Raw genomic sequence first — 21,161 nt, forward strand, 5'->3', positions numbered from 1 at the left:
TGCCAAGCTGGTTGCATAGCTCTGAGCTCATTCTTGCTTCTCAGTAAGGAAGGCTGTTTAAAGAACTTATTTTAAAGAATGGGTTTATCTGACATGGAGTATTACAGTGCGAAGAAGTATGTAGAACTAACTTCTGTTAGTTGTGCTTTTTTTCAGAGTGTGTGTTTACATGTGTACACGTATATAAAATTCAATTCATTTTGAAAGGATTTTTTATCTTTCCTCCTTTTTCTTGCTAACACTTCTCTTTTTGGGCAGAGAGGAGTGAATTGAGGATTTTCAAGGGACATGCATGCCCTTTCCAAATATACCGTTTATGACTTGTGTGTTAGAAAAGCTGCTACTGAGCACACAAAGGTAGTATTTAATTTTCCAAAGCACTCAGCCATAAATATTGCAGTGATAAGGTCCAGAATGATTCTTAAATCATATAGGCAATGGAACTGGTTTTGTAAATTGCAGTAGGTTTTTGTAAATAGGACACTGCATTGCAGATATTTCCTTTTCAGTCTGTTGTTCTTTTTCAGCTAGTTATGTAAGAAATCTAGGTACTGATGAACACTCAGGTGACTCTTGTCTCTTCTTCCAGTAGTTTGCCTTATTTTGCATTTTTGGCGAAATTCATTCTTCAGCCTAGTGTAGTTCAAAAGAATTGTCATATTTTGAAAACACCGGGCATTTTTTTTTCTTTCAGGCACATACAGAACATCAGTGAGATCAAAACAGATGTTGGCAAGGCCAGAGCCTGGGTTCGACTGTCTATGGAAAAGAAGTTGCTCTCTAGGCATCTAAAGCAACTACTTTCAGATCATGAACTCACCAAGTAAGGCAATTTATCTTGAGCAAGGCTTTTAAAAGTTAAACCTGTTTAGTTGTTTAACTTCAAAAACACTGAAGTGCCTATTTCATCTGCTTAGTAGTATACAAAAGGAACAGAACAAACTAGCCTTCCAGGTGTGTCTCCATACCTATGTGTGAGCGATTGGTGATTCTGATCCAATATTGGGGTTCTTAAGGTACAAAATCAGTTCTGTGTCGGCAGGAGACTTTCTGCAATTTTGGATTGAGAACTTCAAAATTTCCTAGGGATTAAGTCCAGTCCAGTGGGGCTTAACTCCAAACTTGACTACTTTGCCAAGTCAAACTTTTTACCTTGATCCTCTTTATGTAACTGTGGGATATACTGTTTTGTTTTCCTTGGGTTGTTTGTGTATTCACAATACATGGCAAAGTGGAGCTTAGAATCTGGTTGCAGTTCTGTCACGATACAAAGTGTGACACACATCCAAATCTGCTTCTGTGGTTCTGGTTAGTGAGACTTAAAAGCTCCTTTAACCTCTGTCTCCACAGCTGAGACATTTGCTGATTACATTCTCCTAGCACCTTTCAGTGCAATGTAAAATAATGTAGGTAAATCACAGCAGAAGCTGATTTTTAAAGAACAGGTAAATGTTGTATGTGCAATACCATGAAGGGGGTCAGGAATACTGTGATGACCACTTTTTGCATCTCATGGGGCAGTATGTTCAAGATGAAGTCTGGCCATATCTTAAAATTTTCCATCTAAATATGCCAGAGCATGACTGTCCCTGTCACTAGATAAAACTGTCAGTTTCTCAGCTTCGTTTGCCTTCTCCTCCACAGTCAAGGTTTTGTATTTATAGCCTACTTAAGAAGAAACGGTTGAACTGATTTGGAATAGTCAAATATCTGACTATAATCCTGTTCTTGTTTTTATTATTTTTCCTAGACATTTAAAATTATGATTTAAATATTCCTCATATTTGAAGTCAAATATATGTTATAAAAAGACCCAAACATTGAGATAGAATTATTTAAAAATTATTTAGAGTAATTACTGTAGACATAAAATGTGAGGACTGTATGATGTACAGAAAATAGCTGGTCAAAGGAGTTTTAAAACTGTAGGCTTGGACCTTGAGGAGTCCCAAATTCTTCTGGCTTAAATTCTGTTCAGAGCTCTCTGTACCTAGTGTTTCTCTTAGGTATGTGTCTTTAAAAGGTGGAAGGAAATGTCTGTCACAGGGACATAATTACTATAGTGATGTCCAGAGAACACGCTCATTATATTAACTTTGTAAACATAAATAATTTAGTTATCAATAGTTGCACAAATCAGATTACAGGCCATATTTAGTACTAATCATATTATTTATGAATAACTATCTGAGGCTTGTTTAATAATGTTTAGGAAAAAAACATGTTTAGAAAAAAAGATTGTGTCATGGAGAAGGTTGAATATATTGTTTACTGTGAGAGAATTAAGTTTTCTTGTTTGGGCCATGTTGTCAAAAGCTTGAATCAAAGACTTCTTTCTGGAGACAGCTTCACCTATGCTGTCTGTTCTTCTTCTCCTCTCATCCCAGTCACACCACCTTCCAGCAAATGGCTTTGCCTTGTCCCCAGGCCCCCTAATTGCTACTTATTTGAGATTTGCCTTGTTATTGTGCTGAAGTTGTTGATGATGCTATAGCCTTCCTATTTTCTTTCCAGCAGTGAACAAGGAAAAGCTAAGGGACAGAGTGAGGACAGCTAATAAGCCTACTTCTATTTCTAAGTTGAAGTTGGGCCTCTCCAGTGAAGTCAACCATCCAGATCAGGTTAAATTTGGTAGTACTTGCCCATGCAGAACAAGTGATGTGAGAGGACCTTCCAAAAAGAGAAAAAAAACCCTCAATACTTGCCGATGCACTGTTCATCAGTCAGACGGATTCTGGTTTTCTAGAACACACTTAAATACATCAGCAAGAGACACAGTAAAATATCTGTATTTAAATGAAAGAGACAAGCAAAGGGATAAGTTGCATAGAAATGATACTGATTCCTCATGATCCTCAGTGTTTTGTACTGCATGTTTAGATGGTCTAGTTAAAGAAAGATTATGGCATTTTAGGCAGCATGAATTAAAAGTGTATTCCATTAGGTGTTTATAGAGGGAGTAGTGCTAAGTTCAGTGAGATACTAAGAATAATCATGTTTGTCAATTTGCAGTTAACTTGTTAGCTTTTTTTGAAGCAACTACCTGTTAGATATTGTAGTTAACCCCTTCTCTTCACTTGTCTTTTAGTAAAAATGGAAGAAAACTGAAACATGTTTGATTTTTTTCTAGCCTTCAAAGGGCTAGCATAGGGAAGAGAAGGAAATTACCTAGCTTCACTCCCCTGATATTGTGATGTGCATTTCTGTACTAGTTATTATCTTCTACTTGTTTGTTCCACTAGTAAATGAGGCCTAGAAGAAGAAAACGGTCCTTGTTGTTTTACTGTTATGCTGATCTTGCTTCTTTGCTGCTATGGAGTTCATGCAAGAAGCTCTTGAGGATGCTTTTTAAAATATGGACGATGCTTTATGACTGTCATAGCGTGGATTGTTCTAACAATCTCTGCAGAGTCCAGGAAAGACAGTGAGATCATGCCAGTCACAAAGCAGACCAACGGATTCTGAAATTGCTGAGACCTCAGAGTAGCTAAACTTAAGTGGAATTTGTTCACTTACCTGTCCAGGCTCATATTACCCTGTTTAGGCGATAGAAAAGATAAGTGTGTCCACATGAACATATTGATCCAGTGCAATAGCTTTTATTTAAAACTGAAGCCTTGGTCTCAAATCTTGAGTACTATTGATCTTGCAGAATCCTAGTCATTGACGTAATATAGGGATAACTGAAGCTGGTAATGTATATGGATTGTACTTAGTAACATACATGAATAGAAGTGAGTAATATGGATTCTGACAGTCAAAAAGACGTGACATGCTTAAGTTCCTGTAAAGAATTGGGAAACACTGTGCATACAGAAAGGCCACAAAAATGTGCACAGGTCAGCTGAAAAATCCACTGCTTTGAAAAGGCAAGAGAGCACATAGTCTTGTGGGCAGGATGTCTAAGCACGTGATCAAATGAAACATAGACTCAGTGACCCATGGGGAATCTCATGGATATGCTACTTGCATGGCTACAGGCAGGTTGTGTTGATTTTTAGACTCTGTATTTGTTAAACATGCCCTGTTAATCTTTGGTGTTATATTTGTTATGTGAGAATATTTGTGTGTGTTAATCATTGATTTGTTTTGTAAATTTCTGGCTTGTGAGCCACTTGCTGACTTTTTCATATTTCATGTCTGAAACTGAGGGGAATTATCAGGATGTCCTCCTGACAGGAACAATCTATCCAAGGCTGCATCAGTAATCCTAACACCTGCTTCTTACAGTGTTTCGTACTCCTCTGGCCTTGGTTGAATTCTAATGCATCTTGGCATGCTCTTTTTATAATTACTCACCAACATGGGTATTGTTGATTGGTTGAAATAATTAACAAAAAATGATTGTTGCCACCTGCAAGGGAGTATTTTTCAGTCCATATTTTCACTTGAAGATTATTGGTTGCTCTTGTCAAGGTTTCTGTTGCAAGTCTTGCAGCATTAAGCGATCTAATGTTGTTGGTAAGTATAAAAGAGGTTTACAGCTTTTTATTTTGTATTGGCTAGTGGCTCCACTCCTGTGCGAGGCCACTGAGCTGCATCTTGTGATATCTCTATGTAAAAATATTTGGGGTTCTGCACGATGTTACAGGTCTAGCAAAAAGTTTGCAAACTCAGGGAAAGGGAATAGGAGGACTTTAGGCCACCTTTGCATGCTTGTGACTTTTTATTTCAGGAGCTACTTAGTGTTTACATTAAAGCTATGCTCTACCTTAATATATGGGTTGCTGTAGGCCCTGGGGTATCACCTATAACCTGATAAAAGTAGATGGCCCCAGAGTTTGCCATGTTGTCCTTTAAAAATAGCCATATAACTTTCCTATGCCATATATGTGCTGGAGCACTTGCCCCCAAGACCACCTGTTCAGAGGCAGCTTGCAAGAACTCTTACTTCAGATGCTTCACACATTAGAAAGAGGTCAGAGAATCTTATCCTAGAAGGTATAAAAGTCCTTTCTCTGATTCCTTTGGGGTGGAGGGAAACCCTTAAACCAACTCAAACTTGCTTTTAAGTCATGGAAAATAGTGTAAATTATTGAACTGATACACTCAAGAGACTTCAGGTTTGCAGAGTGTCTACATATCTTGGCAAATTAAACACTGTTGGCACTGCAAGTCACTTGTAATTGCTTGCACATTCTTCATAGTTTATATAATAAATATGCATAATAGAAAACATTTCACTGAAAGCATCATGGTACTATGACAGATTATTTGTTTTGCTTTGTCAGAAAACTCTACAAGCGTTATGCATTCCTCCGCTGTGATGATGAGAAAGAACAATTCTTATATCATCTCCTGTCATTCAATGCAGTTGATTACTTTTGCTTTACCAATGTTTTCACAACAGTCTGTAAGTATTTGCTTTCCCTGGAACTCCATTTACCAGAGATGATTGAGTCCTCTATACAGATTTCTAAACAGTTTTTAGCAATGTTTCTTTGTGTTACAGTTCTGCTTTCTTTCTGGTATCCATCTGTGTGCGCTGTGTAACTATTTCTAATATCCTTTCTGGAGGCAGGTAGTGTCTGTCTGACTAAAGGCTTTTGTTTTTAACTTAGAAAAACATGCACATTAGTGGCAGCTTTGATTCTTTTAGCTGGGTGGGGGTGGGGGTAGGCTCATAAGAAAATTTTGTTTTGGACTTCTGTGTATCATTCTAAACAAGAGCAGTATAGGTTATTCATTATCAAAAATAATAACATGTACTAAGTTAATACTCTTATTTTATTAGGAATTTGAAAAGGCTGTAACTTTGTAAAAGACCTTGTGGCCTTCTACTTTCTTCTTTCAATGCTCAGCTCAGTTTGCCATGCATCCATCTCTGAGTTTGGGATAGCCAATGAAATCTCCACTGAAGACTGCACCAGAACTCTGACATGTTTAAGTGTAGTTAAAAAAAAAAAAAAAGGGAGGGGAGGAGGGGGGAGGGGAGAGGAGAATGCCCTATAGAAACTTTTTACATGTTGTTGCTTACTACTAACACATACATATGCACAGAGTTTTCAAGCATTTATGTGCCTACTGCCACAGTACCACACTAGTAACGCAGAATGATAAGGAAAGACTATAGTAAAGATTGTAAAATTTTTTTGGAGGGGAGAGGGGGAAGGGAAGGGCAGGTAGTCCCCTCTGGCCCCAAGGTAAGAGCTATCCTTGATGATATGTTATGATCCATAATTGTGTGTATAAAAGAAAAAGGAAGCAGAAGTCTAAGCAAAATATTTTTTCTTAATTGCTACTTTGTAGCATAAAGTGCATATATTTGCTCTATAAATGAATTGCAGAATAATTTAATTCTAACTAAATCCTTGATTGTGGAATGACTATCTATATCCATATAGTCATTCCTCAGCTAAAAGTATAGGCAGAGAGATGATGAGAACTGATTCCATGTAACACGTCTTTTTGAGGGTAAGTTATGGACAGTGCTAAGGTCTGGTTTGCTGGATGCTATTAAATTGTCACTCACTTTAAGAGTATCAGCACAGAAGTAAAAAGGGAAACACTTCAATTCATTTTTAAAGGCCATGGGCATCAAGCTTTTAAGAAAATCCAACCACCAAATGCTTTCCTGAGGCCACTGTCAACTGAGGAGACATTTAGGAGGAAATGTATTAAATGCCTCAGTTGAAAAGCCTTGACTACAATCCGTTTATGCACTATAAAAGAAGGGCAAATTGCCAAGAAACACAATGACCGTTCAGATAATTGGATTTTGTTATAAAAGCAGTTTGGATAATAGGAAGCCATGCATGAGATGCTAAGCAATTGAGGAGCCCATGTATTTTCTTCTGCCTCCTGAGTCAGAGTAGGGTCTGTAACTCAGGTGATACTGTACTGAATTAGTTGCTGGTAAACCAGGGGAACAGAAGGTGTTTGTTGCTCAGATACTATGTGTAATGCCAGTTAGGGGGGGAAAAGGGTTGTGCCCCCCCCCTTCAAACCAAGAAGTTATACAATTGGCATAACTAAGAGCAACATGGTACGTTGCAGCACTATAATGTATTTTCTCTGAAATTGTTCAGTCACAGTGGTGAATGTCACTACAGTCGAACCCTGCAACTAGAGGCTTCAGTTTGTAATTGAATGGAGATTTGTGTATGTGTATAAACACACACCCATAAACACCAGTTAGGAGTTGAACTTTTGAGTTGCATGCTGAGCTGCAGTGTAGTGGTGGATACCTCTCCTCTACTTCCTTGTCTATAAGCTAGGGACAGGTAACTATCTTCATGACATTGATACTGGCAGGCGAAAAAAGATTACACCCATTTAAAGACGTTACTGCATGTAGAGTTGATAGCAAAAAATGTCAAATGAACAAATATACATCTTAATGATTACTGTGTGTACGCTAGCATGTTTGTGCGTTCCTGATTGTCAATCAGTGTGTAGTGCAGAGATGTTAGTGTGATTAAATAGCAGCTTTTCTTTTTTGCATTTCATGATAGTACAGTATTATGATGACTTATCTCTTTCTTTCTTCATAAAAAAGGTTACATAATTACCCTTTTTCACTTTTTGAAGTTTTGTTGTCTTGTGTTTGCAGTGATACCATACCATATATTGATTGTTCCTAGCAAGAAACTTGGTGGTTCAATGTTTACAGCCAATCCTTGGATCTGTATCTCAGGAGAACTGGGGGAAACAGGAGTCCTGCAGGTTCCCAGGAATATATTAGAAATGACATTTGAGGTTTGTATTGCTGGATACAAGAACACTTTGCTGAATGTTCTTCTTGTTCGATTTTAAATTCTCCCTATGCTGTAGCATCTTGTGTTAAATTTCATCTGTATTCTTTGTGGTTAGTCTCAAATACTAACTATGCTTGTGCATAGCAATTTTAATCTGTATTTAATAACATGTAGAGCAGAAGAACTGACAAATCCTTTGGGCAATATAGGACAAGACTTCTGCCTTTATATCACAACTTCTGTGCTATTCTGATGAGAGATGTTGTACCCTCTGATGCCATGCAAAGACAGAAATTATTCTACTTTGATTTTTGACTCTTGGGTAAAATTGAGTTTAAAAATCTAAGTGATTTGTTTGCTGATAAAAAAAAAAAATCCAGTATTAAACAAAGGAAAAACAATTCCCTCCCCCAGCAAGAACACAAGAAAACCATCAGCCCCCTAATTTTAAAAGCCCAGAATCAGTCATGCAATCAGAGCAGTTGAGAGCTCCACATTTCTGATTTCCCATCTCAGTAAATCCTCTAATAGTTTACTCCTCCAATATAGCACTTCTTCAATTTTCTCTGACAAGCTCTTTGTTTAATTTGCAGTGCCAAAACCTGGGAAAACTGACCACAGTGCAAATAGGACATGATAATACAGGACTATATGCCAAGTGGCTAGTGGAATATGTTATGGTCAGAAATGAAATAACAGGGCATACTTACAAGTAAGTATCATCCTGACATTTCATGTTGCCTAAGTAGAATTTCTGCAGGAAGCTGACTCAGTAGGGCTTGTATGCTCATAAAGGTCTTATCTCCTGGGGCTCTGTGACTACAGATACCATTACCTGAAAGCATGGAAAGGTCATTTGGCTTCTGGCATTAAACAAATCATGATTCTTACAAAAGTAAGCAGAGTTTTCAATTTGCAGATGCTCATGTCTGATCTCCAAATGTTGGTGGAAAAGATGAGTTGACAGTTAAGCATCCTAAAAAGAATCTACTTTGAGACCAAGGAAGAAATAATAATTTAGATCTTGCTGCTTACCAAGCATAGGTGGTATTTTATATTAAGGCTAAGATGAATGTTGTAAGTGCTATAGAGGGAGCTTTGAACACAAACTAGGATAAAAGGGCCTAGGAGTGTTAGAACTCAGTATTTGCAGAGTGAAAATACTAAGAGGAACAAGATTTATAGTGAGAATTAATTGATTCATGTTAAGTACAGCATGATCTGGTGAGCTTTCTGTTGTGTAGAGAAACTGTCATGCTCGTGTTGATGAGAAATTTGTGGGCATGTCCACTCAGTTCTCTGTGCCAGTTTATTTGTAATTAAATGAGGCAGTTCTATTTTTGGATGCTGTTCAGTTTTCTGACTGAGCTAGTTAAGCTAACATCAACGCAGGTTCGGAGAAAGTGACAAGGAGCAACCGAGCATGTGTACTTCCCAGTGTCTGACTGAGTATCCCAATTTCAATAGTGTTCTGGAACTTAAGTGTATATTATTTCTTTTATGACTGGCCTACTATGTAAAGTATTTAATAAAAGCATGGCTATGTTTCACCATCTACCTGTAGGGCATAGTGGGCCTTCCCCTTCTAGCTCTTTTCCCTTTTCAGCCCTCAAGTTATATGTTAGCTGTGAGACACAAGACAAAATCCTTCACTGTTTGCTCTGTACATCAGCTAGTGCAGTGTTCATTACAAAACTGAGCTGAAAGCCTGTTTTACTTGTGCTCCCTCTGCTGGCAGAAATGTTAGCTGCTGGAGTGCAAAGTGTTTTTTCTAACTATTCTAGTAGAATGTGGATGTTAGCAACTACAGTTGAAAGTCTTTGTTGTGAAATTGAATATGAAGAACTTGATCCAAACACCGTCTTTATGTTTTCAGATTTCCCTGTGGAAGGTGGCTTGGAAAGGGAATGGATGATGGCAGCTTAGAGAGGATCCTAGTGGGAGAATTGCTGGCTTCCCACACTGAGGTTGATGAGCGGCAGTGCCGAACTCCTCCATTGCAGCAGTCACCAAGCATGATCAGAAGACTGGTCACTATATCGCCAAACAATAAGCCAAGTGAGTGATGGGAGATGTCTGGTACTATTTTGCCTCATCTTTTGCAGAAAGCTGTCCATAAATGGAATTGTGGGATTTTTGTATTTTAGAGCAGTAGATTGGAGAGGACCTATGAAGCTCGCTTAGCCCAACCCTCCTGCTCAGTGTATGGCTTACTTCAAAGTTAGAACAGCTTGCTCAAGACTATCCAGTCAAGTTTTGAAAGCATCCAAAGGTGGAAGGAAGGAGTCTCTAGACTCCTGCTCCAGTGCTTAGTTGTCCTAGTAGTGTTTTCTACATTCTTGCCCTTCATCAGTGGAGGAAGATAAAAATCTGTCATCGTGTCTCATATCTTTCTTTCATGGATAAAAAATCCTGCTAACGAACGTTAATTTTCTGTTGAGACCACTGTTCGGGGGTTATCTAATTCTTGGTAAATCGACTGGTTACTTTGCTCCCAAGCATCCTTGGATTTACAATAGAACTGTCATAGGAGGCATTTCCAGGCTTCCCAGATTCTGTGGTCCTAATTAAAGCACATCTCTGTATCTTAGCTTTGGGCCTTAGCCTGAGAACCCGCGTAATGCTCAAAAACTTTTCCTCCTGTTGTCATATTAAAACTGTGATGTTTCAACTTTCCACCTTCTCCACAGTAAATGAAAATAGAATTGGATTTCTACTGCCAACAATCCAGCACTTTTTTGCCATAGCCTATATTATATCAGTGCATGCTCCTCTTCCTTGTGATGTGCATTATCCCTCATACACAGATACTGTCTCTAAAGCTGTAATAAAGCAAATGGAAGTATTTTGTATTTTGCAGAATTAAATACTGGTCAGATACAAGAAGCTATTGGTGAAGCTGTAAATGGCATTGTGAAGCATTTCCACAAGCCAGAGAAAGAGGTAAGCTATTGTGTTGTCAGTGCAATGGCCTTTCAGTCTTACAAATTGTATTAGTATATATACTAGAAAACACTGAACAGTCATCTGTGTTTCGGAATTCCTTATGTGGAGCAAAAATTAAAAGCTGAGACTATATTGATGTAAGAGTACATCTTAAAGTACCTACTTTTTACTGCTAACTGGAATATTCTGTTAACTTAAATTCAATATCCTAGTATTTGGTATTGGGTTATGAGTCAAATTTTGCTTAGGATTTTGGTTGAACAGCTGTTGAGTGTTGCTGCCTATTTAGTGTATTCTGAATTAGCCAACATTTTGTCATCTACGTGGACTACTGAAAAACTCTTTTTTTTTAATGCCCGTTTTGCATTATCTTGGCCACTTATAACGTGGAAAGCCCTGAGCTGTGTAAAGTTGAAGTGCTCTCAAAGACTCCCAGTACACTTTCAGTTATGCTTGTTGTAATGTAAAGATGATTATCTTAACTGTCATTGCATTTATTTCACGAAAAAAAATTTTGAGAAGTGCCTTTGTCCTAACATCAAAGTTCAGCCCTTGTGACCAGTAGTGGAGATCCTTTGAAAGTCATTAATTTTTACATGTAGGTCCTGCCACTTCTTCTGCATCTGCCTTTTCAAAGTTCAGGGTAATGTGTCAAATTCATGCACATGTTGATGTGCATACTTAAAGAATAATCTCCAGACATGGTACACTGAAAATGTTTTTGCAAAATAAAATGTACTATAATCTGTAGAAGAATTTGGGTTTTTCCTAATACTTAAAAATTGGATTAAAGGTTGTTTTTGTTGACAAGCAAACAGTTTGACGCACATGCCACAGTGGACCTGTGACCTTTATTACTTAGAAGAAAATATTTTCTTAAAATTTCCTGTACAGTGGTTATTACTATGAGGTAAAACTTAACTTATGATCTTTATATTGGTCCTTTTGTGGCTTCTTTTCAAGATAAACTACTGGGGTCCCAAAGACTGCTTTCTTCATCTTCATTCTTTGGGAGGTTAACAAATTCCTGGATGCCTAGGACTATTGAGAACTGGGCCATCCTATACGATGCCATTGTTTGGCACTGGACTTTAACTTTAGGCATCTATTTACTTAAGAACTGGTTTCAGTAATAAACACATATGACACTTTTGTGTCCAGACTGCCAAACTGAGTTAAATGTTTGTGCTTTTTGTGTGTGCTTGGTAGAGAGGCAGTCTGACACTGTTGCTGTGTGGAGAGAGTGGACTTGTTTCAGCTCTTGAGCAAGTGTTTCAGCATGGATTTAAATCACCCAGGCTCTTCAAAAATGTCTTTATTTGGGATTTTTTAGGTAAGTGTGAGGAAAACATACTGGAGCCTGTTTGTCTCTGAAATATATCCATCTGTGTTCCTTTTTATCATTGCCACTGTCTCAGTGTGAATAGCATACTTGCTGGAGGCATCTCAGCAGCTGAGTTAATGTAAGAGCTCTTACCTCCTGGTACCGTTGAAAGGAAGAGAGCATCTGTCTTCTGCCAAAGTTGACGCTGTATTTGTGTTGTAATAGGACTATGTTTTTTCTAGCAGAAGTAGTATAAAACAAGCTTCCCTATTGAGAAAGAATTGAAAGAATTATTTAAATTAGGTGGTAAATTGGCAACCTTGGTTTTAACTGAGCATTGTGAAAGCAGTAAAACAATTAAGAAGTTGAGATGCCTCAAAGCACAAGAAATCATGAATCTAGTGCTATTGATACTGGACATTGTACTAAGGGAGTTATACATTTTTAACACAGCAGTTCAGTTTCTTTGATTTAAGGAGGTGAATAACTCAGAGTACGCAAACTCATCTCTTAGAAAAGGACTTACCGTTAATAGCTTTTCTGTGCCATGAGTAAGTATCGTGACATCATTCTTGTTCTTGCCATATTACTGTCTCATGTCAAAAATGCAGTAGATCTTAGAATTGTTTTGGTGCTGTTCTGAGGAAAGGAAGTGAAATTCCCATTTTACAAATGGGGAACACAGGACGGCAGAACGAAACAGAAAAGAAAAAGACGTAATCACTCAGGAAACTCATGGACAAGCTTTGGATCAAGGTCTTTCAATTGTAATTGTCCTCTCCATGACACACACATTCCTGCTGATTTGCCAGCTGTCAGATGTGGGCATTGGCTAGCTTTATGGATTTGAAAGCTTATAGGGAAAGCATAACAATGCAGTATTTTAAAATTTGAAGATGATAGTCCCTAATTATTTCATTTCAAGCATTGGAGAATAATATTGCAGAGATTTTAGGACTGTTGCATGCACTGATGAAACTTTGTCATTTCCCATCACTCTCTTAAGAAAAAGCACAAACATATTACGAGACCCTTGAGCAGAATGAAATGGTCCCAGAAGAGAACTGGCAGACAAGGGCCAGGGATTTCTGTCGCTTTATCACTGCTATCAACAACACCCCTAGAAACATCGGGAAGGATGGCAAGTTTCAGATGCTGGTGTGTCTTGGAGCCAGGTATTTTTATTCTTATCATTTTAATAAAATACAAAGGATATTGCATGTTAGTAAAATGAAGCCACTCAGCTCCTGGTTTTTGAAGTTTGACTATTCCTTCTTTGGTAACGTCAAAGAATTTTAGAAGTATCAAGTGAACTATGTCCTGATTATTTGAGCTCTTACATACATGAAGCGTGGGAAATCTGAACTGTGAAAAACTGAGGCAGTGCAGAGCACTGAGCAGCTAAATCAGGAGAGAAGAGTTAGGAGAGTGGTGCAAATAGTTTCCATCCCCTGTACATCTAGCAAGGTCAGGAGAAGGAACAGAAAACCAGCAGTCCATGAGGCCTCTCCTGTTCCTGCCTTTGTGAATTCACTGCCTTCTCCCTCTTAATTGTAGGAGAAGGGTAGGAGAGAAATTAGAAGGAATTCTAAGCCTCTGACACAAAAGGAGTGAAGCAGGACAGTGAATTTCAGGCCTGTTTAGGGCTTCTGGGCCTCCTGAGGACCTTTTGATAGGAAGGGGGAGAGCCTATAAATCCTTCTCCCACATGAAGATGCCCCTCCCCCCCCCTTAAGAAAGTGTCACATGCAATTGCTTCCATTTCCCCACATTATTTAAAGTACATTGAGAAGATAGGTCTATTTAGAAGGCAAAGAATAAAAATTATTTGAAAATGAGAAATTAACTTGGCTTTATTTTTCTTTCCAAATTGTAAAATGCAACTTTGGCAGAGACCACCTTTTGCATCACTGGATTGCCCTGCTTGCGGACTGCCCAATCACAGCACAGATGTATGAAGACATAGCACTGATTAAGGACCACACACTTGTGAACTCTTTGATTCGAGTGCTGCAGACCTTGCAGGAGTTCAACATTACGCTGGAGGCATCTCTTGTCAAAGGAATTGATATTTGACCTCTTATCCCATAGACAAATATCTTAAAATTAAAAAAGAGGGGGAGGGGGGGTCAACAAAAAGTCAATCTCATTAGTATGCAAAAGTTCTGTCTGCCAGTACATTGTATCGTGAGCTTGTTCATGGCCCCAAAATGCAACTTTGACTTCTCTTGAAGGAAACTCCAGTAATAGTACAGGCAAAAGGATAGAAGCTGTAAACTCAATGTAAAAAAGAGGATTTTGGTATAAATCTATTTTAGAGTTTATTTGCTGATTTGCTTTTTACACACTTTCATGTGAAAGAGATAGAGATGAGTATTGTGCAGCTTATTTTAAAGCTGCAATATTTCCTTGCCATAGAAAATGTGCAGTGAGCCTTTCAGCATTCTGTGAACTTGCCTTCAGATATGCTGTATGTCATAGACCCCAATGTATACACTCCATTTCTGCTAAGAAGGTCATTCTATAGTTTTTAAACTAATATTTTATATATTAACATTATTACCAATTTTTAATTTTTAACATGTTGGGTCACTGTTCTACTGCAAGGGAACTACAAATTCTAGTGTGTGCTTTTTTTAATAGCTCCAAAGCACTGATTTGTCAACAAATTGCTTTTTCCTTTATTTTTGTTGTCAGTATTATTTTTAGTGAATTCCAGGAGACTGAACCGTGAAATGTGCAGAGATCAAAGTAATATTTTTTCATATTGGTACGTAATTGCACAGAGGAAATTAAGCGTGTTTTTTAACTTTTTATTTATTTAACCTATTGTTGTGTTTTGTAAGTTTGTCTTTAAAAAAAATTCTATGATATAACTGGCTATATTGTGTTGCAATTCAGAACTTACAGTGCAGCCCACTTAAATGAAAAACCTGGAATAACTGTTCATAATGCAAAAAAAAATTTCCATTTGAACTAGCCTTTCAAAATTTGTTGTATGGTTACTGCTGGTAATTCTCTTAATTGCAAATAAAAAGGGACGTGTGTTTCCCAAAGGCCAGATAACTGAATAAAGACAACCGTGCCACAGTGGAATAATGGCAAGCCTTACTAACAAATATCAGGATTTCAGGATTTGTTAACTTTTCTAAAGAGACAGAAAGAAGTAATTTTTGTCCTTTCCTTTTGAATTGATAGGCCTTGAATCAGCTTCATTTGGGATGTTTCTGTTTTTCCATAGAAAGTTTTAGTCCGCTTGTACAATAAAACACAAACATTTTGAAGATTTAATTTATTGCAGAGCTGGAAATTGGCAAATACCTAGAGGCATCTGTGTTCATTTGAAATCTCTGATAAAATTACTTTGAAGTGCACACATGACTTAAGAACAGGCCAATTTAAGTGTCATAAATTACCATACAGAAATTCAGGGCCATGTATTTAAGAGGTCTTCACTGTATAAACTTATCTCAGTATTGTCTCTCTTCTAATGAGAAACTGAGTCAAAGTTTTTCTGTTCATACAATGTTGTAGCACCTTTTCTTTATTACCTACAACTTAGTGACATCTTGTGATAGTTTTATTTCCGTAATTTATAAGCATAGCACATGTATTAAATTTTTGACTATTTTTACTTTTGTCCTATTTATTTCATTATTAAACTGAAGTTCCTTTGTCGCTACTTTTTATCAAAACAAGATTCTGTGTCGATCTCATGGTAGTAATAGAGAAATGCAAGGCGATGCCCAGGCCACTGCTCATGCTGAGCAGCCCTGCATTCTTTCAGTCTGCACGTGCGTGTGGTTTTTCTAATCTTGGAAGGGGAGAAATCTACAGCTTTCTCCATTATATTTAAGACCATTTTATTAGGCCTGTACATTTCACAGTTAATGTCTGTGTTAGAAAAAGGGGGTTGGATTTAACCTTTTTGACTGCGTCAGAGTAATTGATCCTATTAATATCCTTTCTCTCCTACTATAAAATGTTTTGTTTTATTTTGGATGAGATAGCTCACCCTGAACTAACACTCAGTACTTTTCCTAATACGGTAACCTAATATGGCAAAATAACACTGTTTTGGTTGCTCAGTTTGGTATTGATCTTTTTGGCCTCTTTATGATGAAGTATTAGCTCAGTTGGTTAGAGCATGGTGCTAATAAAGCCAGGGTCGCACGTTCGATCCCCATACGGGCCGCTTGTTTCGGGGTTGGACTAGATGATCTCCAGAGGTTCCTTCCAACCTTACCGATCCTATGATTAGAGATACCTAGGATGCTTGGACACAAGCTGGGATTTGGTAACTCCCAAGTGGTAGGTGGATAGCATGTGGTGATGAAGCTACCAGTCCGTTGGACATTAAGTATGACTTGGACATATGAAATAGTCATATAGAAGTAGTACATTTAGTAAATTGCAGTAAAATTTTACTTTTAATCTGAGAAATAGCATTAATGTGCTATTTTCAAAAGCCTCTAATTGCAATTTGGCTAATCATCTTTTCTTCTTTCTCTAACTGTGGAAATGTATGACTCCTTGGTGTCTGATCTCAAGTGAAATTCCTTAGAAGCATGAATATTACATTATCTGTACTGTTTTTTTTAGCATTTTGAAAATAAGTGATTCTTTTTCCCAAGCTCATAATGACAATGAAACCTGAAATTGAACACACTCTCTGATATTCTCTAGTAATACTTGCTGAGGATGTGCATGTGAATTATTAAATTTCTTACCTAGACTAATCTTTCTCTATTTTGGGAGGGACTTGATTGGCCTCGATCTCTTAATATTGATCTACTATTGTTTCTATACTGTGTTCTTTAGCCCTTCTTTCCTGTGTTGGACCTTCTGTGAAGACCTTCTATACCACTTCAGGAGTGTATGAGGTTTATAACACTACTCCCAGTGAATTAACGAATGGGTCTAAAGAGGATTGTTAGCCTTCATTTTTGTGTATTCTTCTTTACAGGATTCATTCTCGAAGGCTGATGTACTCCCTTTTGTTTAGTGGACAGGTAATCTTAATGTTAGTATATCATCTGCATTTTGAATGAGCATTGGATAATAAGTGTGTTTATCCCTATTTCCTTTCACATCCTGTGATTTGGGGTAATATGCAGGAAATACAAGCCCAGTTCACATCAATAGGAGAGAATGTCTGTGTAGATGTATGTATTAAAATAATCTCTACAGTGTGGACCAGAATGGGGTCCAGCTATCAGCTGATTCTCAAATATGACCTAAGCTCACTTTCTACATTATACATTGTTCTCTGTACATCTGTTCAATGAACACCTCTGTCCCTGCCCCAGTGTAACCTTGCTGCAAGCACTTTTTGTCAGTCAGATGGTACCATCACTGGAAGAGAAGCCAACTCAATAATCATGGAATGGGGAAAACAAGAAGGCAAAGGAGGTACCGTAGGTCTTGGGGAGCATCTGTGAGAACATACACAAATAGACACGTGTTCATGCTTCTATTAGCTTTTTTCTTGCCTTAGAATAACTTTTGATCCTAGTAGTTATTTAACAAATTTTGATGGAAGTCTCAAAGTGTTGAAGTTCTAGAAAATACAATTAGTGTGTTCTAGGTACCACATGCCCAGCCTTTCTTTTTATGTGAGAGGATCCATGTAGAAAACTGGAAGTTGTCTATAAATGTTGATTATGTGACTATCTGATTCTTCAAATGTAAGGTTAAGTGAGAAAATACCTCTGTGCTCTCCAACTCTGAGACTCAGACCATAGCTACATATGTAGCACAGATACACACCTGAGCATTATTATCTGTATTGCCAGTCTCCTACTCATGTACCCCATCTTTGCTGAGGGTATGGCCTAACCTGGCAGATGCTGCATCAGTGCCAGACCTAGAATTACTGGGAGGAGGGCTTGTATTGAGGCAGAAGCAAAAATGTGATTCCTTCCCTCTTGTTTTACTTGCTGTTTGCTTTGAAGCACATACTGTTGTAGTGGAGCGCTGTATAATCTTTGTTCCTTAGATACTGCTCTGTTTACTTCCACCTGAAACTGGTTCTGCCTGCCTTACTGTGTGTTTAATCTAATTTCTAGAGTTAGGTGAACCAGTAAATACAAGTGAGTGTGATTTTTTTTCCTGTTTTTTAGAGAGCTACTAACTTTAGTTTCTTGAGTGTAGCCAGAGAGACTTGCTTTTTTCTGACCTGCTTTTGAGCAATGGCTACTGTTTGCTTTGACTAACTTTTGTTTTGAAGCTGACTGATACAAAAAGCAATTTTCTCAGCCTGGGAACAGTGGATCAAGTTAGGAGTAGCCAGAAATTGATGGAGTTTACCCTGTGTCATTCTGTGTGATATCATCACTAGATAATTTATAAAAACAAGGAAAAAATAGCAAGGAGTTTGATCGTTATATAGAGATACTTAGGTTCCCCTCTTCCCCTCCAGTCTGTGTTGGAGGATTGTTTTGTTTGCTTATTTTAATCAAAAGCAAAAGAAAGAAACTTTCAGATCTGTCTTAAAGGAAGCACTCCGGTCTTCCTGAGCCGACAAGAATTAGCCTCACGATGCGCGTTGTCCTCTTGCGGGCTGGCAGAGCACTTTGCTGGGCCTGGGCTCCGTCTCTGCCATGCTCGGACTAGATGGCGCTGTTGACCCGAGATTCGACCGGATTTGGGGTTTTGAAGTTGTGAACTCAAGGCCCACTGCCAGGCATACAGCGCTTATGCAAAATGCCAAGCCTGTATCTCTAGGAAACTGGCCATCTTTCTCCTTCTCTAGTTTGTTAGATCTGCTCATCCTAATTCCTCTGCAAGGACTCTGCAAGGATGGCCAGAGGGGACAGACATGAATGGAGCTATGAGGTAAACATGATTTCAGAAAAGCATTTATTTCATTACTGATGGTCTTGAATCTTTCTAGTTTCCTGCAAGTAGAATGAGCCAAAAAAGAAGTCTTGGTAAGTAAAGTGTGTTGAGCAAGTGTTGTCTTCACAGCACTTTACCATATGTCAGGTCTGAGGTAATTTGGTAGATAATACTGCTTGTGAGTGTGGGTGAGGAGAGTTTGAGTGCTAGTCAGGCTAATGTTTGTTTTCCTGTCTTTTAGAGAGCTACCAACTTTAGTTTCTTGAGTGTAGCCAGAGAGACTTGCTTTTTTCTGACCTGCTTTTGAGCAATGGCTACTGTTGACTAACTGGTCTCAGCATGGTATATCTAGAAATGTACTTATAACTGATGATGACTTGGAAAGCTCTTACTTTGTATTAGAGAAGTACAGATGTCAGCTTGCAGCACCAAGCAGGTATCTATCTAAAAAGAAATTTATATGGAAAAAGATTTTTTTTCTATTAAGTCAAGAATGTATATTCATTAATGAAACATATTATATTCAGCCCTGAAATAAGCAGAAACAGTTCTTAGTTCAGTGACAGTGATATTTTAAGATAAAGATCCAACAACATTTAAAATATAATCAAGGAATCTGATGTTTATTTCAGAAAAGATTTTCTACCAGTGGCGTAAAAAGTCTTAGACAAGGAGTATAAATTACATGAGAGGTTCTTTTGGAAAAATTATCCAAGATTTCATCTGTGCTTGAGATAGGCCATATGCTTGTGCTGGTCCTGCTCCCACTGAAAGCCACTGTTAAACTGCCAGACTTATTGCTGATTACTGAAGCGATGTTATTTTGTGTTGATCCTCACAACCTGATTAGTAACTTGGAAAGTCCTTGGATACTAAGACACAAAGTGTAAGTGCAAAAGTCTGAGTGATTCATCTCAATGAAAAACAATTGTTCAAAACTTGATAGGCATATGGAAACGAGCAGGACTTGAAGCTGACACTCTGAGTCATTTTATGTCTGCAAAGCTTTGGAATAACTAAATATTTTAAAGTATTCCTTCACTTGTCTGTCTTCTCCTTTCTCTTTTGCCTTTCTAGCGCTGCTGTTTTTTCCACAACGTTGTTTTTGGCTTCTGTCTCAAATGTGTGTTGTGTCTTCTCAGTTGTATTACATTTTGGGTCAGTATGGTGTGCTGTTACTCTGTCCCAGCAGACCCACTATTTCTCACAATATTCAAGTAAAAATTAAATAGCAATCTGGATTTTCTCAACTAAATATTTGCTTATAATTATTTAATAAAATTTAACAAGGAATATGAAGTAGTTCTTATCCCAGATTTTCAGACAAGTGTGTTCAACCCTACTGAGGAGATCAAGTTCACAATTTCTGAAACATTTTTCACATCATAATGTCTGGTATGATGAAGACTGCCTGAGGGCCTAGTCTAGATCTTTGTGTGGAGCAACTTCAAGCCGTACTTAGTTTAAGTGGAGAACTGGGGAGAATCATGGATCTTGTCTGTGGCAAACCATTCCTTTGGAGAACCAGGCTGTGTTCACAACAGTGTTCTAGTCCTCATGGTCCAAAAAGTTCAGAGATCAATTTGCAGGAAGAAGTACTAGTTTTTATAAGATTATAACAATTGGGGAAAAAGGCAAACAGATTTTTCAGATGTGCAAGCCTTTCTCCAAGTATAAAACATAGAGCCCACCCTCACAAAAGCATCTATGAGACATAACTGAATGGGACTTTAGTCCATGCAGCACTGAGAAACTGTAGTTCAAGATTAAAATGCTGTATAGTACCTAAATAAGCAAAACCCTTGCTATTGATTTTAGGATCAGTATGTATAATCTATGAGGGTATCCTGTTTACCTATGCTGCTTATGAAGATTTGCAAGTAGCTATTTCCCTGCCACTAAAATTCTGTGATTTTTTTCCCCCCAGCTATTTGGGGGGGGGGGGGGAATTGTTTGGGGTTTCTTCTTTCTGGGTTGCCTCTAGTATTTTTTTTCTTTTGTCATACTTGAAATTTTAAGGCTCAACTTCAGCAAATTTAGCTTCTCTCTACCAGAATGGAGATCCTATTACCCAACAGTGACCGTTATGCTGTGGTCTTCATGTCTCACAGTGACTCTGATTTAATAGAAATAGTTGCATTAAAGAAGGCTGTTGAAAGATGTCTGAGCTGAAATCTAAGCTTCTATCTGTTTTGTGTTTGTAAAGATATATGTTAATGGCATCATAATCAAAAGTGTTATATGTTAAATTATAGTTAAGAACCTTCAAAAAGCACTCTGATTTATCTTAGTTAATGAAATCTTTACTTATACATAAATTTAATATTTGTCCTGTTTATCTTCAGAGCTGTCTG

General features: G+C 37.8%; 1 protein-coding gene across 2 annotated transcripts in view; it reads left to right on the forward strand.

The window, feature by feature from the left end:
- The window catches only part of DENND5A (DENN domain containing 5A), a 68,052-nt gene extending 52,451 nt beyond the window's left edge, over window positions 1–15,601 (forward strand). For both annotated transcript variants that reach the window (XM_062576624.1, XM_062576625.1), the window contains 9 exons: window positions 695–823; window positions 5,232–5,353; window positions 7,553–7,698; window positions 8,291–8,409; window positions 9,574–9,755; window positions 10,558–10,640; window positions 11,853–11,976; window positions 12,974–13,142; window positions 13,860–15,601. In XM_062576624.1, coding sequence (XP_062432608.1) covers window positions 695–823; window positions 5,232–5,353; window positions 7,553–7,698; window positions 8,291–8,409; window positions 9,574–9,755; window positions 10,558–10,640; window positions 11,853–11,976; window positions 12,974–13,142; window positions 13,860–14,043 — 1,258 coding nt within the window. In that variant the 3' untranslated portion in view covers window positions 14,044–15,601. The remainder of the gene's footprint in view (window positions 1–694; window positions 824–5,231; window positions 5,354–7,552; window positions 7,699–8,290; window positions 8,410–9,573; window positions 9,756–10,557; window positions 10,641–11,852; window positions 11,977–12,973; window positions 13,143–13,859) is intronic.
- The last annotated feature ends 5,560 nt before the right edge of the window (window positions 15,602–21,161 follow it).

This window comes from Rhea pennata, chromosome 5, assembly GCF_028389875.1.
Source record: "Rhea pennata isolate bPtePen1 chromosome 5, bPtePen1.pri, whole genome shotgun sequence".
NCBI classification, from domain to species: domain Eukaryota; kingdom Metazoa; phylum Chordata; class Aves; order Rheiformes; family Rheidae; genus Rhea; species Rhea pennata.